This window comes from Coffea arabica, chromosome 5e, assembly GCF_036785885.1.
Source record: "Coffea arabica cultivar ET-39 chromosome 5e, Coffea Arabica ET-39 HiFi, whole genome shotgun sequence".
In the NCBI taxonomy this organism is placed as follows: Eukaryota; Viridiplantae; Streptophyta; class Magnoliopsida; order Gentianales; family Rubiaceae; genus Coffea; species Coffea arabica.
The window spans coordinates 46016520-46043024 of record NC_092318.1 but is presented as its reverse complement, the minus strand read 5'-3'; the positions used below and the strand labels follow the sequence as shown (position 1 = coordinate 46043024).

General features: G+C 33.3%; 2 protein-coding genes across 2 annotated transcripts; one reads left to right on the top strand and one right to left on the bottom strand.

The window, feature by feature from the left end:
- Nucleotides 1–1387: 1387 nt before the first annotated feature.
- LOC113687725 (equilibrative nucleotide transporter 3) lies at nt 1388–5643 on the bottom strand. The gene is made up of 10 exons (XM_027205265.2): nt 5352–5643; nt 4851–4946; nt 4667–4771; nt 3464–3619; nt 3059–3202; nt 2864–2969; nt 2599–2771; nt 2362–2522; nt 1942–2200; nt 1388–1850 (listed from the first exon to the last, which is right to left on the bottom strand). Exons 2-10 carry the CDS (start codon nt 4893–4895, stop codon nt 1743–1745), a joined length of 1257 nt encoding a protein of 418 aa, XP_027061066.1. The 5' UTR covers nt 4896–4946; nt 5352–5643; the 3' UTR covers nt 1388–1742.
- Nucleotides 5644–17656: 12013 nt separating this feature from the next.
- Nucleotides 17657–19503, top strand: LOC140006608 (tryptophan decarboxylase TDC2-like). Its single transcript, XM_072048781.1, has one exon. The coding sequence runs from the start codon at nt 17723–17725 to the stop codon at nt 19328–19330; it is 1608 nt and encodes a 535-aa protein (XP_071904882.1). The 5' UTR covers nt 17657–17722; the 3' UTR covers nt 19331–19503.
- The last annotated feature ends 7002 nt before the right edge of the window (nt 19504–26505 follow it).

The following is a 26505-nucleotide window of genomic DNA, read 5'->3' as shown; positions in this document are numbered from 1 at the left end:
ATTATCTATTAGATGCATGATAATTTATCTGAATTTAAATTTGAAATCCAAATTTTGTTCATGTGTCATGCATCCAACCGTGACAATATATACATTATCAGTTTATATAAGATTTACTCTTTCTAGATTGGTTTTCTAGATATAAAAGCATTGGAGATGGCGTGAAGATAAATTGGGCTTCAAATTTTGCGGACCAAAAGCAAATACAATGGCCCATTTTCAAAAATACATTGCTCTTTGTCAATTTTCGTTACAAAATTAATTCCCATCAAAAGACTAAAAACTTTGCATCTCTTTACCAGCAAAATTTGGAGTCTTAAATTAAAGACCCAAATGTTGGTAACATTTCACTTTCATTCATGAATAAGTTCTTCGAGTATTATATTACAAATTTCTTTGCATAAATTTGGTATTTCTTTCACATACCAGAAACAATTTTGGAACCCAAATTACAAAAATCTAATGATGTTAGACTGTAAATGTCCTGTTATTATTTGGTTTTGGACATGATGTATTTCTCCTTTTAGACCAAAAAAAAAAAAAAACAGTTATTCTGTCTCTGAGAAATTCAAGAAAAGCACATACCATCCCTATAGTTTTATTCCCATCAAAGAAAGGCAAATCCAATAAGTATAATTAAAATACTGCACCTTGCAAGGAAAAAGATATTAGGGTATAGAATGGCATTTTTTTTTAACCTAACATTTCCTTTATGAGTTTGATGCAAGAAGCATAAACAATGGTGAGACAGAGGGAGGAGAGCTTTCTTGGGATATTAACAATTAGTCAATTCCATTAAGACAAATAAAATGTACACTTGGTAGCTAAACCCAGTTTTTAAACTTTGGGATTTTCTATAACACATAATTACTGTCGGTGCATGTATTTAATTAAATGTGATTAAGTATCTAAATATGTGTATTGTGCAGCCTTGATGTAGCTTAATAAGCTGCCTCTAAAACCAGATGTGGCAATTTATTCTTTTGCTTATCTTTTTTTTTTATTTTTATTTTTTTAACTAACTACTTAGATTTTCAGTTGTCATGACTCAGCAGATATAATAAGTGAAACTGCGTAGTTTTGTATTGGACAGAAAAGTGGACACAAATATTGGACAAAGGATCCCGTCTGCAGGAGAACCTCCATACCAGAAGCAAAATATGCCAAAGTATGTCTACTTTAAATTCATTACACTAATTGGCCTAAAAAGTGATGTTAACTTCATTAAGAGACGGTGGAAGTTTTTGATCTCTTTGGCCTGCATTAAAGCAAACATATCATGAATATGACTACTTAATTGAGGAGGTTAATTATTGTAACTCCTGTTGTCACATTAAGTTATTTATATCCCATGATTATTCAGGTCAGGAAGATATACAACATAGAATCAGTAGCAAAAATTTCAGCAAGCAGTTCAAATATCTTTCAGCCATTCTTGAGAAACACAAGGATATCAATTGGCTAATGCAAAGTTTTGACTGAACAGCTGATCAAAAAAACAACCAAGAACATAAAAGTGCGAACAGGGTGTGAAAGCAAAAGACCCTGCTCTGTAAGCCTTAAGATTTCTTGGAGTCATATTTTTCCCCAACTATCTAAGGAGCTTATGTATAAATTGATTGCTATGGCAATAAAATTCACCTAACATCAAAGGAGAAACAATACTAGGAATGGCTCACCCTATTATACCTAACTTGAGGAGCAGATTGTAGGAAAAACTGAAAAACTATTAGTGACAATGCTCACCAGCCTTTGCCTATGAGCCATAACCAATCAAGAGTAACCCCTGCAAATATACCTCCTAGGAGAAACAATACTAGTATATTTCCCAAGGCATTCTGTTCTGGTCCCTGCAAAAATCAGATTGCCAAAAGTTCTATAAGAATACTGTGCGGATGCTAGGAAGATTAGTTAAAATAAATATGTTAAATCCAAACATACCTTGTATCCCTTTGGGGCAGAAGTAAGGACACACACTGTAAGGTAGCCATTACTTAACCCCAGAAAAGAGGTAAGCATTATCATCCAGCCCTGATCACCATACTTAGCTGTGAAATAGAAGGCAGGAATGAGCAAGAATCTAGAGAGAATTGCTGTTGTAAGTCCCCGACGCGATTCCAGCTTTATGCGTTTCCAAAGTGGTATACATCTACCTATGAGATCCCAGACATTATACATTGCAATCAAGACAAGGGCATACCTGGAATGACATATTTCACAAAGTCCTCAGTTTGGTCTAGATAACAACAGAAGTTCACAGACGAAAAATACAAGACAGTTGCAACAGCTCTGTTCCACGTTCATGAGTGAGAAAGCACCAAAAAAAAAAAAAACCAAGCAGCTGTGGTCAAGCAGACTTACCAGCTTCCCAAGCTGTGTGATCCAGTATCCTCGGATAAAAATCCAGGGAATATAGAGAGTGTTAGAACGTATATCAGAAACATATCTAATGCATAATCAATGTTCTGAACTAGTAGTTGTTTGTTGCTCAATCTTTCGGGCTGTTTAGGATCTTGACCAACCTGAAATGGTGATAAAGAAGATTGATAAAGTCACTACCGAGATCTTGAATTCACTAATACATTAAAAGAGCTATACTTGTTCAGGCTGCCTATGAATTCCGCCTGCAGCAAGGTCAGCAGAAACAGTTTTTGATCCCTCTGAGGCTGCCTTAGAACGATAGTACTTCACGATTGGTAGCTTGGGGAAGACAAATGCGTAAAGAAGGACACAGAGAAGCTCAAAGAATGTTGAAACAGCAAAGAATAGAACTGCAGTTATTTGTCAACTGTAGGCTTGATTATATGAACAAAATAACACAATCAGAAAAGACTAACCACAGAAAAGGGAAATCATAACTTACTGGCTCCCTTTCGCAGGCCATCCTTGGAATTTTCAAATGCCGCTTTGGTAATCAACCTCAAAGCGGATGTTAGTGCGCCTGATGCAGCTAACCCTGCCAGAAAAGACTAAAGCAATCAAATTAAAGAATGTCATACAAAGATTCCAGAAGAAAGAACTATTCAGATACAGCAGAACACGAGAAAAGAGAACTAACCTGAATGAACTCTGGTAGCATGAATGAGAGATCTCCAACCATTCCACCCTGAACATGAGCATCAGCGATTCCAAAAGCACCGCTGACAACACAAATTCCAATAAATGTTCCAATTCCACCCCTTCCAGATGTGGCTAAATCCAGCTATTGGAGCAATTGAACGTAAAAATCAAATTAATCTCAAATACTGTTGATATGCTGTATAATGGATAATGGGGGAACTGGAAATAACTGAAACCAGTAAATGTCTTCTACTAAAAGACACATTTTTTTTTCCAAGAGCTATGGTGAAATTATGTATATGATACAAGTAAGTGCACTTGCCTAAAAATTACATTCTTTCACGTATAATGTAAAGCTTAACATTAAATCCAACAGAATGAATAGAAAGAGAATAATACTTACAACGAGTACTAAAAGCGTGCTAACAAAGAAAAGACTGTATCCAAAAAGATTTCTCTTTCTTGTATTGATCTTTGCCTCATTGTATGCTAGCACTGCCAGGGTTCCTAGTGCAAATGGCTGATATACAAGAGTAAGAACCCTTGAGGGATGGTAACTCTGCAGAGAAGAAAACATTCACTTGGTCAACTACAAATGCTCATGCCTCCAATGAGTACAACCACAAACCGTGCCATCTGACAACTGGGGTTATGAGACCCATGTTTGATTTTCCTAATTGAAGTTGGAATCTGATTGCTGTCTTATTAATATGGATTATTCCAAGAATGGCATGAAAACATTAAAAGACTAGGAATAACTTGTTTCTCTGAAGACCTTTGAGTGAATAAGTTGGGGTTTGCTGCTTTAGGTATTGTCCATCATTCACAAGGTAATATTGTCTTGCATTTGTTTGTGCTAACAACTGATATTACAGTTTAGGTCTGCATAATGTTTAGTCCACATGGTATGCTACTTCTGCATTCTTAATAGAGATACCTTTCTTTATGAAATGTTTCTCTTAAAATGCTGGTTGAAAAACATTACGACATGAACTAGCTTTTGAGGAAAATCAAAAGATATCTGATTAATAACTGAAGAAAAGCAGAGTAGAACACAAAGCCAGTATCTTACTTTCAGTCGAGGATTGGAAAGAGTAAAGAAGTTTAGTTGGTGCTGTCACTATGTCAAACAATGAATGAAAATTAACCATACAACACCGAGAAATTAAAGCAAAACTCATGGATTATGATTGACAAACTTTTAAGCCGACAAGGCAGTAAAATTAGCAGTTTCATGAGGTGTTTATTGTTGTAACAGAACATGGCAAAATCCAAGACAAGGTAATTCCATTAAACATCCAAAGATACATATGATTGGATCAATTTCAGGGATTCAATTAGTGAAAAGCCTTCCTTAAAGAACAAAAACTTTTGCACTATAATGAAGTAGGCAAAATGTCAATGTTTTTTTCCAGGAATGATCTGGCTATAGGGTACTCCGATTGAGGAAGAAGCTAATATGGCGATCAGGAGAATGCCCTTTATACATGTAATTCTAAAAGATAGAAACATCTACAAAAATAAGTATCAATTAAGGAAAAGCTTCAAGTCGGGTTAGAAATTAACATTGACAACCAACAGATTCTTCAATGACATATGCGATTACCGGAAATAAGTAGACATAATAATCCTCTATTGTCAGCATACTATTCCAAGAAAACAAGCAGCCATTTCCAAGAAGCCAACAGACTGCCATTGCAGCAAATTTTCCCTGCCAAAGGGAGAAAAAGAAATTAACATGTGAAATAAAATATTAATAGGACATTGAAAATCGAGTATTACCAACAGACCTCAAGCCTAACTGGACCACCTCCACTTCCATTATCTGTATCCATTTCTGCTGAGCACCCTCAGAAAGCTCCTTGAAAGTTATGTGCTACGTAAACCTAAAGAAGCAATTCATAACAAAAAAACGACATGAATTCTGCAAAACCCCTAAAAGCAGTTCATGCTGTGATGACAGTGACATTAGAATGTTCTGATACAGACAAAAAGATGGAAAAACAATTGAACTCTTCAGTTATTTTGGAGCAAATGGTGAAGAAAAAAGCTACCCTTATTCTGTTTTTATTCAATCCAGCATGGAATTAGGATAAGAAAAGCAACAAACCAAAATAAAACTTTGACGCAAGAATTTCATGCTATCTCATCGTTCAACAAGAAGAGTTATCATATACACTCAAAACCCAAAATTGAGAGAGTAAAAGAAACTAAAAGATCAGTCCGACGGTACCCTTTGGCGCAGAAGGGGAAATAAGGGAGAGGAGAAATTGAGGGGAAATTGAGCAAACCTTGTGTGATATGAATGAATGGAGAGACGTGTTGGACTATTGCAGGACTCGCAGGACCATTTATATACATGAGCCGCGAGATTCTTGTGTGGAATCGTTGATACTATGGAAAGAAACCACAGAAGTCATACTTGGAGGAATCTTGGGCTAGAACTAGAAGTGGTGCATGTCTAAGGATTCCTTAGTTTCCAGTTTTTGGGAGGATACTGATGGCCATGGTGTGAAGACGTATTATGTTATTCATGTTAGGGTCATAAATTGGAAACATCTAAATTATGGATTTGAGAATAAGTTGAGTTATGTTCAATTCAAATCGATTGAGTCTCATAATTCTTATCACATTTGGCGTAAATTCATATAGTTTGGTATAATTGTGAAATTTACACCAACTTAATTGTACGAATTGACAAATTTAAATTTATACTCAAATTATATGAGTTTATACGAAAAATTATAAAAGTTACATCAACCAATTTAAACTAGACAGAACTCAACTTAGGAGACCCAATCTTGAATTATCAGATAATTGAAAGAGAAAGACTAGGTATATACTCGTTCATCCAATCTACATTGTGTACAAGTTATCACTGAATTCTTTTATTTTTTTCTTTTATCATATGACAGGTCGTCAATGAGCGGGTGTCGATCTGGCCATTGCTAATTAAAAATGCCCATGTTATCACATCACTCGGCACAAAAAACTCTAGTTAGGTGGAAGTATCAAATTTTGTGAGTCCAATGCTCCTTATGTACCGACTACAATACATAGTTACAATTGTCATGAATTGACGTAAAATATGGTATAAAATAAGCTCATTTAAGCACATAATTAGTACGATTCGATAAGGAGAGATTAGCTTGGTTTTGTTACTTCTCCTTTTTTAGTACAGTATGTCTAATTAATGGGTGCACAATGAACGCTCGTTAAAATTTACTTTAGATATTAGATTTTGGAAAAGGTAAGATTAATTAAAAATCTATATCTATATAAATTTGAGAAAGGATTTCTAGCAATAAGCCTCCACTCTCAATTCCATTTTTCTAGCATTTCATGTTTAATTTATTTCATAAAATATATCATGTTCACGTTTGAAACACACAATCATGTTTCCATCAAACAAGAATTCTACTCCAACTAACACTTCTCTCTTCACATACCTTACCACTCCAATTAATACTCCTCCAATTAGCAATTACACTTCGATTAAAACTCCTCCAACCTAGTAATAAGAGATAACAAAAAATAATTTCACCAAAAACCGCAATTTACCATTTCTTTCAACTTTTTTCTGATATCGATCTTAACCCTCAACTTAATTTACAATCACATCTATTCTCTTAATTAATTAATTAACTAGTTTTGTACTCGTTCGTTGAACGGGAATCATCGAAAAATAATAAACTATTTAGTTAATTTTATAAAAATGTCGGTATAAAATACAAATTTAATATATAATCTATTATAACTTGTCTTAAGTATATTACTATGTGCGTATTGTAATATAAAGTATTCTTATAATATAAATTTGAACATCTAATTCAGTGAATAATAATTCAAAAATAGAAAAAATGGCATTCAACAATACCATAACATTCAAAAACTTGAAAATAAATAAAAAGTGCAGTAAATAATATCAAATAATATTCTATTCTTCAGAAACTTTTTTTTGTTTTTCTTCTATTTGAACATTTTCCTCGATCTGTCCATGCAAATCAGCATTTATTGATTTTCCATTATCGCTGCATGATAGCAAAGCAGGATAACTAAGTACTGGAAAAAAATGACTTATCGCATTCAAGATTGTGTATAACAATACGTAAAGATTATAATTTAAAAAAGTAAAATAGTATATTAAATCTACCTTCTCATGCAAATCTTTTTATGAGGATTCTCTTTCTCTGTGATTTTTGTTGAACCCTCTGATGAATGATTCATATGAAGTGTATTGAAATGTTGTTGATTAGAATCATCTGTTATACTAATTGGGATTTGGGAAGAAGATGCTTCAGGTTGGTATTGGTTGTCGGTTCCACCAATCTGATAATGATTTATCAAAATTGAAGGCAAAAATATTATGTGAGATATAATATGTGAAATATAAGAGAAATTTATTGCACATTACCTGTGAAAGCATGAAATGCGTTTCCCTCCCGAAATCACAGTGGAACCATCTAGTCACTATAAATTTATTACTACCTTATTCCAAATTGTAATTGTTCAACTTGATTTGGAACACAAAAGATTTCCACGTGATCTTATTTATAATTGATGACACGATTTCATTGCTAAATCCTTCCTGAAAATGGAATGCATAATAGATTTTTTTTTGTTAGAATATTCAACGGCTAAGATAAGTGTCGGATTGTCTACTATTATTAAAAATATTTTTAAACATTAGATATAAGTTTACCTTGTTAAATTCTTCAAGAACAAAAGAAAGTTTGTGTTCTATTATTCTTTCAGCTTCTTGATCAACTATAATAAACCAAGCACTACCGGTTGCATCATTTGCCAAAACTTTTAACATATATATGTATAAATACACATATTCTAAAAGTTATGTTTATGTAGATATTGTAACAATTAAAATGATAAAAAGGTTAACACATATGACATACCTCAATTTAGGATACTCCACATTTTGATTGCAAGCATTGCACACAAAATTAGATCCTTCAAATGTCACTTTTCTCTGACATTTGGGACATGCTTTGTAGTACAGTTAACTATTGAAATCAACCTTCGGAATTGTCACTTTGGAAGGGTAAACCAATCCCTAGAGAAATGAAAAGATCTAAGCAGTCAATTTAAATAATAAATATTTTTAATTGTGAAAACTAATGTGCTATAATTGTAACTTGTAACTTTAATTGTACTTCTGTTTGAACACCGGCCATTATTTGATATATTTCTGATAATAATTTTCAATTCTTGAACATTAGTTGCTGTATAGCTTCTCACGTTTTTGAAGGATGTAAAACCTTAATAATTTGAGGAGCAGTGCTATCAATGCTAATAACAATCTTATCTTAATTACTTATAAACAATATATATGAAAATATTAAACAAATATTTAATAAAGATATCAGTGCTTTCCATGCCTTGTTGCCATTATTCTCGTAGGTCCACTCTGGTAATGGTATATTGTATGAATCCAATATTTCATTCAATAGTGTCTTGAATGAAATTTTAAAAACCCGTGATTGATTCATGATTCCTACATAAATACCATTAAATAAATTAAGTGTAAATATAAATGTGCAATGATACAATAATGTTAATTTGAGCTAAAATAAAATATTGTACATTTAATTAGCCACACTTTTTATGATATTTGATGTATTAAAGTGGGTAATAATTTTATAGTAAATTGTATTTGTAGAGTTAGTTGACTATATATTATGCCCATGAAAATCTTGTTGCGTTGACCCTTGAACACCAACATACATAAATTTCGCAAAAGGAACCAAAATAAATTTTCAAAACTATGGAGGATAAATATGATTGACTCGTTGTAGGGAAATGCAAATAGACTATATACGTAGTCAATCCTTGTTTTGTAAGACTATTGAAAACTGTATATAGCACATCATTACTTTAGTTCGGTATAATAAAGTCGTAATAAATTATCATGCATTAATGAGTCAAAAGAAAGACTCCAAGGCTATCCACAGAATGGGTGCACCCATTTCAATGTACTGACGCATGCATGACTGCATGTGTGATTCCCTTAAAACTTATTTCTGATTCGATGCCTGTGACCAATTAAAGAAATTCGATGGAAATTTCATTTGACAAATTTTCAATGGAACTTGATTGTTTTGTTATGTTCTGCTTACAAAGAGCAGGTGGCATAATTTTATCACTCAATTATTTAGAGTTATCTACTTGGGACAGTAAAAAATTTATTTTACCCAAAGTGGTCATTGAACCAATTAAAATATATAACATTTAATCAATTACATTTTGGGATTGAAAACGTGCATGTTAAATCAATTCCTATGTCTTCATACAAAACAAACAAAAAATTTCAGATATGTTACTAACCTCTTACAATTGAAGATCAATATGCCTTTTTAAAAAAAATATGTATTGAAAGAAGATGTACCTGATAATTAAGAGGAGTGAAAATCCAAAATCGATGCTTTAATATGCCAACCGCTTACACTAGAAATACCTAACCATGAATTTGATGCGCACACATTCATGCACACACATATATACATATATTTGATATTTGATTGCATTTTAATATATGGTAGAAACTTAATTTTTGTAAACATATAATTACATCAACAAAAATAAGAATCTAAATTTAGAAGTTATATTCATTGTACATGTCCTAATTTGTATAAGTAAAATAATTTAGCATATAATAAAAAAATTAATAAATAATTAAAATAATTTAGCATATAATAATAAATTATTTGATGGAAAAAGTAAGCATGACGTACTTTTGATTATTAAGACAGGATAAAAAAACTGTCTTGCATATGAATGAATTTAGATGTCCAATTCTAGAAGAGCCTGCCTGTACAAACTGGAAGGAATGCAGACGCAGTGGAAAGAAGATGTACCTGAATTCACCATACATTCAATTTTCTGACTGTAGAAGGAAAAGAAAAGAAAAGATCGGGGATCTCCTAGATTCTGTTCTGTCCGATTCAAATAGGTTCGTATCGTATAATTTTTACAACTTTTGATATAAATTCGTGTAGTTAGATATAAATTTGAATTTATCAATTCTTACGAGTCCCCGGGGGTTAATGCGACCGGTCCAGTAGCCTCCTCTTCAGAAGTAAGGTCCCGTGTTCGACTCTCTCCCGTAGAGCGCTGGAATCCTTGGGGCGAGCTCTTCCAGCCTGGGGGTATTAGTCTGGTCAATTGACCAGGATACCCCCCAATCGAAAAAAAAAAAAATTTCTTACGCTTAATTTGATGGTTTATACCAAAATTATCTAGATTTATGCCAAATCCCAAGTGCAATAAAAATTACGTAAATCGATTTGACTTAGATAGAATTAAACTTCTTCGAATTCTAGTTTGTTTAGTAAATATCTCATTTCCTTGGGTGAAATCTACACGCCAAGATAACCCAAAGCTAATACAGCATACGCATATGTATAGCTGGCAAGATTGCCGACCGTGTGTAACAATACACGATCCCATATAATTGGAAGCAAGACTCGTAGCTTCCAAAGATTGCAATTTCAATCATACACTACGAGTACAAATCAAAGGTTACAAATCATTTTCTCTATACAAATACGATGGCTATTTTATTTAGTTCAAGGCAATTTAGCTGCACAACAATGAACTTGAACCAAAGCAAGAGTACTCCAATGACATACTTTACTTAGTATTCCAGAAATAATAATGCCTAAATTTAGCTTTTCTTTTGGGAAAAAAAATTCATGATTTCGAACATTAGCGTATTAGCTGTTCATCCGGTAACTTCACTACGTGATTAGTAGCATTATTACTATTTGTTTTTTGAGAATACTTACAAAAACCGGTTTCATTGTTGATCTAATCACATCACACAAATTTATCATGAAAACCTGTCAAGTTTGCCGACTGGGCTTTGTTTAATAACGTATTAGATTCTTTCTTTGCAGCCAGATTATCCCCACACTTAATACGGAGTTTCAACATCTCAACATCGTGGGATATAATCAGTAAATTATGCAAAGAGATTAAGCTATCGAACTGTAAATCAGTCCAAGGGAACAAAAAGGAAAAGAAACAGTGGAATTCAGGTTAAGGAGATTGGCGCTGGAATTCTTTGTGATTATTCTAAACGCAAGTACGTCACCGGTATTTAGAGTATACCTGTTTATCTAAGCCTAAGGTGACCGCCCAAGATTAAATTTCTAGCATTTCAATATCAACTCTTATGCTTGGATTGAGGAATCTGATGAAGGATTTAAAATCCATTCAAATAACTCTAATTGTTTGAATTACTTAATACGCATTTGATCACCAAATTCAATTAACAAACATGTTAGCAAAAATCGTACAAAAATAATGCTGAAAGTACTTGTTTAAATCCTATGTCTTCATACAAAACAAACAGAAAATAAAAACAAAAAAAAACAAAATTCAAGACATGTGACTAATCCTATGTCTTCATACAAAACAAATAGAAAATAAAAACAAAATTCAAGATATGTTACTAAACTTTTACAATTAAAGATCAACATGCCTTTTTAAAAAAAATATGTATTGAAAGAAAATGTATCTGATAATCAAGAAGAGTGGAAAACCCAAACTCGATGCTTTAATGTGCCAACCGCTTGCACTGGAAATACCTAACCATGAATTTGATGCTTGAAATCAATATATTAGAGGCTATATGTAGTGTAGACATAAGAAATAAGAATTGATAAGGATATAAAGAGATATTGCTAAGAACATTAAAAGTAGGTTTATCTTGAAATACGTAACTTTGTGTAGGAAATAAGAATCTTATAATATTAAGAATTCTTATAGGAAATAAAAGTGCGTTATCATGACAGATTTTACATAAATTTCATGCTATGCACTATGTCTTGAGTAAAGTAGTATATTAGCATCTTATGTAGTGACCTTTTACCTTGGCCAATGGTAATAAGCATTATCTTTTTGGATTAATTACACTTGCACCCTCGAATGTAAGTCCTTGTGACACTTTTATACCTCTAGGAGTCAATTTTTTGCCGGTATTAAGATGAAGTTATATATTTTATGATCAAAATATTCATATCTAATTCTTAAACACACCTAATAATTGTAACATAATAAATATCTATTTTTTTAATAGTTGTGAAATGCATCTAAACACAATTATACTATGCATTTCGATCTTTTAGCACTAAAATAAATTGGATATTTCACAAAAAGGAAGTCTAAGCAACTTAATGTATTTATCTCAATGTCTATAGCAATATTTATTTTAAATGAAATAAAATTAATTAATGCATTTAGAATGAGAATCCTATTAAGAATCCTATTTCCAACATCAGATATTGACTTCTGTTATTAATGGTTCCTTTTGAAATTAGTTACTTTTCTACTTCTTGTAGTGATAACAATTCTTTTGAAATTTAAAACGTCTTATAGGAAATAAGAATTGATATACAAATAAGAAAAAATGAGCAAGCCACGTAGGAAACTACTTGCCGTCTCGTTAAGCCACGTAGGAAAGAGAAAATATGAAGGGATAAGAATGAGAATACAATTTTATTATATATATATATATGATATATGATGAACAATTATCTACATATTATTTTGAATTAATGATTGTAATCTATACGTTTTTCGAATGGTTTTAGGTTAAATATTTTAGGATACTTTCTTACATTCAAAGCGTTAACTTAGACAATATGTTTCATGAGTTATGCAAAAATTGTGGACAATTGTATCAATCTCATTTTTCAAAAATGGTATGTATTTATTGTAATGACGTAGTTGACACTATTGTCAGGTAATTATTTTCATATATCTTTAATTTTAATTACATTTTTTTATTGTATATCACACTTTCTTCTTAACAGATACAATGTTAACATACAAGTTAGAGATTCCAGTGGTAATCTATACCCCGTTCTTCAAGACAAACACACATGATTCATATTTCGGTGTGATGATTCTTATCTTAAAGATTTAAAAGGGAAAGTATAAATTATTTATACATATATATTTTTATACAATATATTTACAAACTTTCTCAAACAAATGATAATTTTGAATTCCATATGCTCTTAATTGTTAGGAAAATTGAGGTACATTGTTCGACGAACGCATTAATTCATGCAAAAATCGTGCATTTTCATTTATAGTACGGATTCCACAAAATTCAGCAGAATTAATTAAACCCCCAATACTGGCATTCATACTTAGAGTTGATTGGTATGAAGAATGTTTTCACATTCATAGAAGATTATCAAATCGAATACAAAATATTTGTAAGTATTTCATTTACTTATCAAATTAAATATTCAGTTATATTTAATTGAACCCATATGTCACTCAATTTATGCTATAGATTTCTACTTTTTTTTTTCAGGATCCAACTTCCATTAATGTGGTAATTTATAAATAATTGGGATGTTTTTATCATATATTGAACTATTGCTACAAAATCTCACTTTTTAACTACACTTTCATGTGCCCTAAATTATAAGAACAATTACATACATTTCATACTCTATTTAAATTCCTCTCTCGATTATAATTTCTTCCAAAAATATGATCTATCGTGCATAGCACGGGTGTTTAGACTAGTATATATAAATGTAAGAAAAGATAATAATTTTTAGTATATATATATATATATGATAAGTAGGTTAGATGAAATTTAAGGTTATTAATATGCGTTCATTAGAAATCCCATACAAGAATTTCTATCTGGAACAGAAAAGTCTACAGCCCTCTATTGACCTTTCCAATCCCAAATTTCCACTTGGATAAGGTTTTGACCCATTAGAACACGTGCGTTTACTTGTTAATTCGTACACGTGCTCTATGTAAACTTTTTTTTTCCCATTTTTATTTCTTTATAGATAATTTGTGATATTAGAGTATTAGATAGTGAAAGTAGACATAATACAATAATTTCAATTGATTTAATAAGGAGATTGAACTAAATAACCACAGGGCACCAGATTCAAATCTCACACTTTGATTGTAGAAAAAAGCACAAATCACGTAGATCAGATTTGGCTTGTCCTCGAGGGGAAGGGGAAAAAAAACTCAAAAAGAATCGAAAGCTTAGACAAAAAAAAAAAAAAAAAAATCATTCATTAGTTCTGTCATTTTTAAAGGATCAATGAAAGTGCCTATTTTTAAATGCATGCGAGTCTGTTTGGATTGAAGATTATTTGGAAATTTTTAAAAATAATATTATAATATTTTTTAGAATGTGATGTATATATTTTTTTTAGTACATTAAACTCATAAAAATTGGATAAATTAGTCTTTGGATGGTGAGCTTGATCACTAAATGAAAATTTTATTTTGACCTAATGTACAAGGACAACCAGGAATTATTTTGATAAACTTTTAAATAGGGTATTCATAACAACCTAAATGGGTCTCAAAAACTACAATCGTAAATTCATAACCCGTCGGCGTTTGAATTTAATTTCAATTGGCCCAATACAAGTGCAAGCCCAATTTCATAATAACCCACGGTCTCTCAATTTATGCTTCCAAAGTTTTGACATCTTATTTGCAAATTGCAATCAACATATGAACATTTTTTTGTTTCATAAATCACGTTCATGAAAACTTAACCCCTACCTTTCCATTTTCCTCCGAGGTTTGGACCTCGAAGTCTCCCTTTGCACTAGAAAAAGAAATACTACTAATCTATTTGTATTTACAAGATCCTGTCTCATTTGTGTTGATCTCCCTAGTGTAAAAATATTTAGGAAAGTTCGATTTTGTGCTCGCTTATAAGGATTAACTTTTTACGAATTTCAAATTCGAATTTATATTATGTGACATAATCTAAACCTATTATTGTAAAAAAAAAAAAAATTGTGCCCTGATAGTGTATAAAAAACTTACTCCACTTATAAATGGATTATAATTATTCATGATATCTATATACTATTTGAGTTCTTGCTATAATAGCACTAACTATGACTTGTGAGTTTCCAATAAATGTATCAACCAATGACTGGAAGTAGAGCTGGCAATTATACCCAAAACCCAACAACCCATCCAACCCACCCACTAATTTAAGAGGTTGGGTATTGGGTAAATTTTGGGTTGGGTAATAAAAACCCATATATATTTTGGGCGGTTTGGGTATTTGTGTTGGGCACCCATTACCCAACTTTTCCCTCTTTGTATGTTTTTTATGCAAGTATAACCCATCCTGTTGACACATGGAAAAAGACATTCTTGTGTACAAAAGTGTTACCACCACCACCCCCCCCCCCCAAAAAAAAACCCCGGGGCAAAAAAAAAAAGTGTTAATTTTTGGAGTAAGTTCCCTGTATTTTGGTTGGACTTTTTGATGGTTTAGTAAAGGGGTTAGCAATTATCATTTAAACGTAATTTGACCTCTGCTATTGTAGAGCAAGAATCATCAGCCTATGACTAGTTGACCGAGAGTCGTCCCTATGGCAAATATATATCAATAAACATTTCTGAGACAAGTGTTGTAAAAATTCGTTTATGGAGCGATTAAATATTGAAGTAATAGCCAAATTTTTGTTAATCCTTTCACTAAAGATTTTTATGCTAAATGTTGAAATTATAAAGATATGGTTTATTGAAAGCTAATTATTTGACAAGAGATTCTTTGTTATAATTTTTTCCGTTACACTTGTTACATTATTTAGTTGATTGACATGTGTCCCATGCAATAATAAATAAGAATTTGAGTTTTAAAATATCTCTTAGTTTGGACCAAAGTTATACCCAGTTTGAAAATCCTTACTTGTATAAAAAATAGTGAGTTCATCCAAATAGTTTAAATAGTTAGTATGTGTGTGTATTTGTGAAAGTATATTAGTGTGTATTGTAATGTGTTTGTATGTGTAAAAATAACATATTTCAAAATAGCTTAAGAAGTGAGTATATTTTTGTGTCTATGAGTGTTTTAGTGTGTAAAATTATGTGTATCTATGTGAAAATGTGTTTATGTGTGTGAAATTTTTTTTTTTTTGTATGTAAAAATGTATTTGAGAGAGTTTATGTATCAAAATCTATTAATTAATATATTGGGTCATATTTGGGTCATGGGTTTGAGATGACCCAATATGACCCAACCCAAAATTAACCCACTCTAAAGTTGGGCGGGTTGGGTGTAACCCATTTAAACGAAAACCCAACATTAACCCGCCCAAAATCCGCCCAACCCGCCCAATTGCCAGGTATAACTGGAAGTTAAAAAGAGTTTGATTCTTTCATTTATTATGAAAGATAACGTAACGCTAAAAAAAATAAAAAATTCAAGGCCATTTTTAAGCTAAGGGGTTGTTCAAGACCATTTTTTTTAGGGTAGTTCTTGTCAGCGTCAGAGCCACGTATAATTGAGAGGGTGTTCAATCTTCAAAAAGAAAAAAAAAACATATTAAGCTTAGATAGTTTAGAAAATTTTAAACTTACTCCTCATTGAACCACTCTAATTCATAAAATTCTGTTTCCTTATCTATATTGGGTCCTAGAGTAATTAAAAATTTTCATATTGATTACCTTTACAACGTTAAATCTACTCAAGAAAATATGGATGTGAATTCAAGAATTACTTTTACTGCCAAATTTAAACGCAATTTAAACTTAAAAACCATGCTTAATATGGAAAGAAAGGATATCTCTATAATAGAGTTATAGACGGTGGTAGTAGGGTAGCAGGTTTTGAAATCGAGCTTCCCTTAAATTGGAACGAACAAACCTTATCAGCTGAGTCAATCCTAGCCCAAACTCAATTATTTCCAACAATAGCACATGTCCATATGTGACGTTTACTCATTCTTACTTCAAGTGTTTCATATCAGGTAAAACTCAAGCTTCATGACGAAAATTAGAAGGATATATCTTGGGAGATGAATCTACACCTATATGCATTATAACCCTTTAAGAACAAAATAAGGTAATTTTTTTTATCTTAGTGGGACATAAAATTTTCCCTAAAATTGCTAACAGGTAAGTTTAAGCACCCTGCCCTCCTATCTATTTTTTTCTTCTTTCCCAGTCCCCTTCCAAACAAGTAAGTTTTACTTGGCCTTTACCCCAAAAACAAAAAATTACTTGAAGACCATTCCTTGCTTCTTCTTTCCACTCAAGCTTTGTCATTTCATTATCTCTTAACGAATTTTGGAGTCTTTTCCATAACTCAAGAGATTTCTCCATTTGTTGCCGTGCATGTTTGTGCAATAGAGCAGATTGGATTTTCCAATACAAAGTAAAACCTTTTCCCAATAAACAACGAGTATTAGATAAATGATCAATTTATCGCTCTCACCCTTGTGCCCCTTATTCCAAAACCCTACATGTAAGATATGAGATGAAAGAGCCTTACTCCTAGTTACAAAATGCAAAGGGGGAAGTATAATAATTTATGTTGTTAGTAGTTGATACCCTCATTTATGGTAGCTAATACTCTCGTCATCTTCAAGATCAAACTAGCTTAAATATGTGGTGTGAAAAGCCAATTACATATTTGACTATGAATTAAACCTCTTCCGCACCACCTCATAAGAACTCTCTCAAACCTGCCAAAGAAAAAAAACTGCATTACATCTGTCTCACATACAGGGAAAAAGAAATAAAACACACACACACACACACACTTCTCTAACTCATTAATTCATTTAAAGTTTCCCCAACCACCTTTCAGTACAAACGCAGCAGATCAACTTCATCACATCCCATGGAGTATTACTATTTAAGACAACTGGCTACATGTGTATTTCTCCATTCCTCTCATTCATTGCTCATAGTAAAACTAACAATGGGCAGTCTTCATGAAAACAATGTCTATTTTTCCTCATCAAAAGTAGTTGGTGAATTTAAACCACTTGACCCTGAGGAATTCAGAAGACAAGCCCACCAAATGGTCGACTTCATAGCTGATTACTACAAAAACATTGAAAACTACCCAGTTCTTAGCCAAGTTGAGCCAGGATATCTCCGAAACCGTCTCCCCGAAACACCGCCGTATAAGCCTGAACCATTCGACAACATTCTCAGGGATATTCAAAACGACATAATCCCTGGAATGACTCATTGGTTAAGCCCTAACTTCTTTGCATTCTTCCCCGCAACCGTGAGCTCAGCTGCGTTCGTCGGGGAGATGCTTTGCACTTGCTTCAACGCTGTCGGGTTCAACTGGCTCGCCTCCCCGGCCGCCACCGAGCTTGAGATGGTTGTGATGGATTGGTTGGCTCAGCTGCTTAAACTTCCCAAGTCTTTCATGTTTTCCGGCTCTGGCGGTGGTGTCATTCAAGGAACCACCAGTGAAGCCATCCTCTGTGCCCTTGTTGCCGCCCGTGACCGGGCTCTCAAGAGCCTCGGCGCCACCGGAATCAGCAAGCTTGTAGTTTATTGCTCCGATCAGACTCATTCTACGTATTCTAAAGCTTGCAAGTTGGCTGGTATTTTTCCATGCAACATTAGAATAATTCCCGCGTCCGCTGATAGCAACTTTGCCTTATCCCCTGTTGTCCTACGTGGAGTGATCGAAGCTGACGTGGCATCAGGCTTGGTCCCACTTTTTCTTTGTGCTTCTGTGGGGACCACTTCAACCACAGCCGTCGACCCAGTGAGTCAGCTCGCTGAGGTGGCAAATGAGCACGAGGTGTGGATTCACGTGGATGCAGCCTACGGAGGCAGCGCATGCATTTGTCCCGAGTTCCGACACTATTTAGATGGAGTCGAGCGAGTTGATTCACTGAGTCTAAGCCCGCATAAGTGGCTACTCAGTTACTTGGACTGTAGTTGCTTGTGGGTCAAGAAACCCGACTTGCTAGTTAAGGCGCTCAACACAAATCCGGAGTATTTGAAAAACAAACGCAGCGAGTTGGGTTCGGTGGTGGATTATAAGGATTGGCAAATCGGAACCGGCAAACGATTCAAAGCACTCCGATTGTGGCTCATTATGCGGAGCTATGGTGTCGCAAATCTTCAGAGTCACATTCGATCAGATGTCCGAATGGCCAAGATGTTTGAAGGGTTTGTCAAGTCGGACCCATGGTTCGAGATAGTCGTGCCAAGAACCTTTTCACTGGTGTGTTTTAGGTTGAACCCGTTCAAAGAATCCGACCCGTTTTACGTCAAACTTCTCAACAAGAAACTCCTGGACTCAGTTAACTCAACGGGTCGACTCTACATGACTCACTCTGTAGCTGGTGAAGTGTACATGCTGAGATTTGCAGTGGGAGCCACACTCACAGAAGAACGCCACGTGTGTGCCGCTTGGAAGTTAATAAAAGAGTCAGCGGAGGCTTTGCTCAAGCGGAGTTATTACAACATTGTTTGAAGTGTTTGATAAGGCTGCTATTGTTAATTTGCTGTCTAGTATCCGACAAAAATGTTGGATGGTTTTATAGTTTTCAGGTAAAGTCAAAAGCAATCTTGAAAGTATAAATACTACTACTACTGCTACATGTATTTGCCCTATGACTATAATAAATAAAGTTGGCCTTTTCTACATTTCTGCAAGGAAGATGAAGCTTTTAGATTGACTATGTTTTGGACTTTTTTTTTTTGTTTACATGTGTCACATAAGAAAAGGGTAGTCATGATTCGATTACTTGTAGAATTGAAGACGTTATTCCACACAATAATGAACCATAAAACCTACATAAATAAGCTTACGCGCAATGATAAAAGAATGGCTCATCACTATGAACGTACATTTACATGAAAATTATGAGACTAAATTCACCGTGAATTTGGACAAGTACAATTACCGATAGCCCGTTTGTCTGCTATTGATGTGTTTATTATATGGTATGAGTTACGGTTATGCTATATTGTTGTGTACTAAGTGTATGGAATATTATTTTGTTCATGTACACTAACTCTTGTACGAAAACAATAATGTTGAGTCATCAGAAACCAAATGTTTTAACAAATAAACAGCATATGTTGTAGGAACATGATTTTTCTACGAAAAAATTGTAAATAATAGCAAGAATTTTCCTAACTTTAGGTTTGTAGCAATTGCATGGGAACTTAACCAATCTATTTTTGTATAGTTGACCATATGGTGCAAGAATTGGTTTGAAGTTTTAAGCGCGTAAGCACAGACACAAATGGTACTCCCTCCGTCCCACTTTGATAGTCCTGATATTTTTTTGTTTACACAGTTTAAGAAAAAATAGTTAATTTTGTTGGAACAATCAATTTAGGTAGCTATTTTTCTAAAATACCCTCACATTAATTAGAGTACAACTTTATGGGAACTTGAATTGATGGTAAAAAAAGAATTAACTCTCATTAAATGGGATAGATTTATAGTAACAACAACTTATATTGAATAAGAGTATTTTAGAAAAATTAAAATACAACTACATTCTTCAATTGAAAACTGGACTACAATTTGGAACAGATGAAAAAGGGAAACAGGACTATCAAAGTGGGACGGAGGGAGTATCTAAACTTCCAAACGTACAAGATTTTGTATTATATTTTTGCTACGTAAGAGCTTGCCTGCATTTTATGGCTTGTGAAATTTAGGACGCATGCATGAATGCTATTGAATGAAGAACCATTTTTGAAGCTTATTCTCTATGGGCAGATATACATACATGAATTCAGTAATCAATTTTGCACCGCTTCGACAATTAAAGTTCCTCTTTGTCACAAATGGACACTGAAATCCACTAACATGATGCTCTTGACTTCCGAGTCTTAAAGAAGGCAATGACAAAGCAATTCTTGTTCTTTTCCTGACCAATTCGTCAAGCAATTGGGGGCTTCCCTCTTAGTGCTTTCTGTGACGTTTCTTATTTTAATGCCATAATTTCTTGTTTTAATGCCATAACGTTTGTATCTTTCTAAATATTTTTGCATCATGATTTATTCACGGTTTAAAGACACGCTTGAATGTACAACTTATCCATTCTTTTAGTAATCCCATGCTTTTTTTTTTTATGACATAAAAATTATAAGGTCAAGATAATTACAATTGGCAGCCAAAAATCTTATTATTTAATTTAGTTGGTCTTCTCAACTCTACGAAGCCAAGCCCGATGGTGTAGAGTCCGAGTTATGTGTATCCGGGCAACGATCCAGTTCAGTCACGTATACACAAAATCAATTGACAGTGAGTGCAATTATCCAAATCTTATTAATTAATTGGGTTCTTCTATTAATTGTGTATCCTAAATGCGCATGATAAGAGGTGAATCTAGATGCTAGTTGTTCGGAAAAGTTTAATATCTCTTTACTAAAATTTCCTAAATAATAATGTTTAAAATTTGAAGTGAATCTACTCCTTATATAGTTATATTTCACATACTTATGGTGCACCAAAATAGAAAATACCTAATTAATTTAGTTGGACTTGAGTAACCAAGGTGGCACGAGGTAACCACATCATGCATATATAAGAATTTTAACAAGGTGCCCAAAGGAACATTTTCCATAGTCCAAATAAGAAAGTTACCCCAGTTTCGGACAACAAACATATAACTCGTATCAATGCTTCAATAGTCAAACTATGACCCTATTTGGCACTTGAGTTTTTTGCCAAGTTTGTCTGCTACAAGTTTTTTAAAAACTTTAGTTACAGTAATTTAAAAAATTTTTCAAAATTTTTAAACTATATATTTCAAAATATTCAAAAAAAACATATACTTCAAATTTTTTTTAAAAAAATTTCTACAGTAAGTTACAGTAAAATTTTAGACAAACATTCAAAAAATTCACGTGCCAAACGAGACCTATGTTATAGAGAGAGAGAGAGCTCACCGCAACTAGAATCTCCCTATATAGAACAATCTTGATGACTATGTCACGAGTGACCAAGTTTCCCCATGCGAAATTGGTCCATTTTACGCAGGTCAACCTTACCAAAAACCCACCTACATGTTGACTTGTCAGAATTCTCTTTTCTAGCTTTTGTCTGGTGTCATGGCTTGCTTCATCCAGTGGCTGCGTTTAGACCGATGGGAGCGCAAAACAAGGGACAATTTGATATGATCTCACCGCTTTCATCTCTTCTTTTGTGCAATTGCGGCTATGGCTGTCAACGACCCACCCGTTGCATTTACGCATATGGATCAAAGCCATGCTTCTTCCAACTGCCTTCTTCTTCAATGATAGCACTATAAGAAAAATGTTACTACAAAACATCAGTTCTAACTTCTAACCAATCTCCAAACCCCCATTCGTGTCTTTTTCTTCGATATTCTTGTCACATGTTCCCATTAGGGTAGAATGACATTTGTTGGATACAAGATTTCAGATAGATATAGTAAACAAGCATAATGGATGGCTCTATATCAAATCAATGATAAAATACTCTAAAGGATTATTGCACAGGGCACTGTTTATTCAGTACGCACTCTCGAATGACGGCTATAGATTCCTTTGCCCAAAAAAAAAAAAGTACTCTAAAGGAGCTGCAAAATTTTTTATGAGTAAAATAGTTAAATGGGACAAAGTCTATTGGTGGAACAAAAAATTTTGGATGCATAGTTATCTTGGTTGGCCTTATTAGGTCTCCATGCAACAAAATTATATATAGGAATGCTTGTTTTTTATATATAGCGGATTGTTCTGTTTAATAAGGTGGTGTGTTATAAAATCAATGATTGAATTAAGTGACATGCCAAAATTGCTCGAAAACTAAAGTTCAACTATTTGATTTAGCAATTTTTGTTCTTATCAAGATGCTCAAGATTATTGAACCATCCAAAAATGACGTATAGATCTGATGGTGAATGATCTAATTTCTCAATACAAGCATCTGCTCATTGAGACAAAACCAATAGTTAGGTCGGACATTTCTTTTTTTTTTTTTTTTTTTTGGTTTTAATGACATTGATACACGTAAATGGGCAAATAAGTAAATAAGTCTATGTACAGAAGAGACTTGCCTCATTTTGCTTTTATCCTAGGGTTCAATGAATAAAAGCTAGATTTATGAACTGGAGACTGCTAAAACAAGGCTCTTGTGCATGCATTCTTGTTAGGGATCGCCTGTTTTAGAAAGTTTCCCCCACCCCATCCCCCACTTCCCCAACCCCCGCCCCCGCCCCCGCCCCCGCCTCACTACCCCCGCGAGTGCACTTGCCCCACCCCACTATCATTATTATTATTTGTTGAATTTAACTTTTTCAATTTATATAGATCTAATAATAGTTTTATTAATCATCCTTTTGAAGTTTTGGCAAAAATTACATCATTTTATCATCATACTAACATAACACATCACACATTTGATACAATATAATTATATAATAACAATAGCATGGTATTTATTATGCACACACACATACACACAATATTAAAATTTAGGTGGGGGTGCGATGGGGGTGGGAAGGGCTCAATACTATTGCATGTTGTGCAATTCCGTCCAGTCGTTAGTACATGTTTAAACTTTTTATGTAAAAATACATCATAATATTGTACTAAATTTATGTAAAATGTTTTATTCATATATACTACTTTTACCTTGAGTAAAATAATGTAATGTAATTATACATCAAATAATTAAAAAAATATAATAATTGAACCGAACCTCAACAGCATTGGCCCCTCTTGTTGGCAGGGGCCCCATTTAATGCGGAGGGAGAAAAATTCCCCTCACTTCCACCCCATTCCACCTGTCCCCATTACCATCCCGAATTCTTGTCAAAGTAGTCTAGAAACTCTGCAATATTTGTTCTTTACATTTTTCTCTTATTAAGTATGTAAGCAAATCTCGAACACATCAAAATCTCTCGTGCTTAAATCCTGCATTAGTACCCTCTTTGGGCCACTGTATCTGGCCTTCCTCGTAAAAGGTAGGTTTTTTTTTTTTAATTCAATCATATCCACTGCTGAAGAGTGCTTATGGTAATTAAATGTGTATAGTTTAACACAATACGGACAGCACTTCAGCCGGGCAAATTTGTGACTAGACTAAGTTAGAAGTTGAACCGGTTAAGGAAGGAATTCGTTCACTAGACAACGACTTATTGGTTGGATCGATTAAACTTACAAAATTAGCCGTTCAACCACAAATTCAATGACCAATAAAACAGTGGTTGAACCGCTAACCCAATGAACTTGTGGCCTTGCTGGGCTGATGTTTGGGTTGGATTTAACAACCATGCCACGTAACCCTGTCCGTCAGGAGTGAAAGAGGGTTTGTTAAAGTCTACATTTCCTACACCACGATTGCCGTGCAATTGGGCCTTCACCTAACGCCAACAATATGTGTAGACGATGTTATATCTGACCTTCATGAGCTCTCACATTTTGGGCTTTGGTAACCCGACAAGATTCGGGCTAGTTTACAGCTACGATTGTTTCCTTATACTATATAAGAATGAGTTTAGGGCAAAGATTTCAACCGCAAAGGTGGGACTATATTGGGAATGTGAGAGTATTTAAAGTGTAATTGGAGTATTGAATATGAATCATTATAACTAATTTGGTTTTTTTATAATCACTTAAATGTCCTCTTAGACATTTAAAGTTAGGGGTAATTTTAACATGTGACAGTGTTCGATATCTAATTGAACACTGGGTACAATTGAATTCAACTTGTGTTTTAGTTGAATTACATAAAAACCCTTTTAATTATTTAATTGTATTAACATCCAAGTCTCTTAATTTCTTAAAGCCTTTCTCACCAGTTATTTGCAAACTTATGATATATTGATGTTAAGACACAATTAATGCCGATTAGTATAGAAGTTTGGTTTCTTGGCCGTTACCATAGTAACCCCCATCTATTCAAATTCATTTCATTTACTTATAACGTTGTTCCATTACAATCATGTAGTCTATTGAATTTGGATGTTGCTATATTAGCTACTTGTCTTTCCCATTTTGCAACATCTTTCTCAATAGGTATGTTTTCTTTAGCTAATCTACTTTTTTGGTTGTAAGGAATATGTGATCTTGCAAGTTGTATGTGCAATACTTTCTTTAGTGTTTTAATTCAATTGTCCATGTTAGATACACTTGATAGGGAGGATATCATATTTGTTAATTGTTATTTTTGGTTTAAAATAAGTTTATCATCATAAATTTTTTCATTTATAGATTGCATCTACTTCTTTTGTTGTTTTAACTATTAGTTACGGTAATTTTCAAATTGTTTGCTACTTTATTGATGATTCCATTTAGGCAATTTTTCACTTCATTTGATTTGCCAATATGTTTAACTATCTACTTAAAAGTATGTACTTCATTACTTTTAATTGTTTTCTTGAATTGAGTGGATTAAGATGTTTTTTGAGGTAATTATTCATCTAGATTAGCGTGTTAGTTATTGTATATTTTTGCAACTAGGTCAAAAATTGATGTTTTGTGATTGTAACCCTTATCGATAAGGAGATGCTTTGCTATATGTCCTAAATCATACAATAAATTATAATTGATTAATTGGTCAATGTGGGAGGTTTCATGATGATATGTCCTTGAAATTAATATAAATTCAAGAATTTGGCTTGCAAGAATTGAAATTCCACTAGCAATGATTTCTTCAAGTATGCGAATTGTTCAAATCTCACTTATATGACAAGATAATGTGGTGGATTGCCTTCATATCAAGATCAAATTCAAACTAAATAATAAATTTTAATATCCCTAAAGTGCATGAGCAGATTTAAGTAGATCTTTTATTCTATTAGATTAAACGCAAAATAGTTGATAGTATCTTATAATTATATTTCATTGCATATTATATTTTTTAACTCAATATGTAATTTATGATTTTTCTGTTTAATATCGCATAATAAAAATGTCATACTTAAATTCTTGTACTACAAAATACCAAATAATAATTATTAACTATCTTTAATTATAGGTACTAAACTCCTGCTCGTGGCGCGGGCTTTTTCCCCTAGTATTCGTATAAGAACTACATTTTTCTCAACGTAATAAACATGTCGACAGATATTCGATAGAATTTGAGGTTTTTATTTGAGCTACAGAAATTGAGTTTTATCTACACAGATAGCATTTTTTGTTGTGTGTGTGTGTGTGTGTGTTTTTTTTTTTTTTGGGTCCAAGTTTGTGGAATTAGAACTTTCTCTCAAGTCTTAGCCTTTTGTTCCATATCGAGACATTACCCCAGAATCAAGTCACTCTGAGTTGTCCCAGAAAGTTGCCCTAGAAATCAAGCTAATTTGCTTTATCTGCTACATTGTGGCTGAGATAAAGTCCGCAATTCAATTTTCGAAGAAGACTTGGGACTCCAATTATTGAATACATGAAGTGTAATCGTTGTGCAGACTTGGACTTGGAATCGGACTTTTCAATAAGCTAGCATATATATATATTATTGTATAATATCTTCCTTTTTTTGGGGTAAAATTAGTACAAATATCTTTGTTCTAGAAGTTCAATCTCCATCACTCATGTTTTCTTGAGCAAGGATACCATGCCCTGCCCGTCCCCTTCTTTCCCAGCCCCATTTGGCCCCTTTGTGGCACGCTCGGTGAATGCTATCACTATCTCAGACTTTGCATCCTTCATATTCTTATCTCC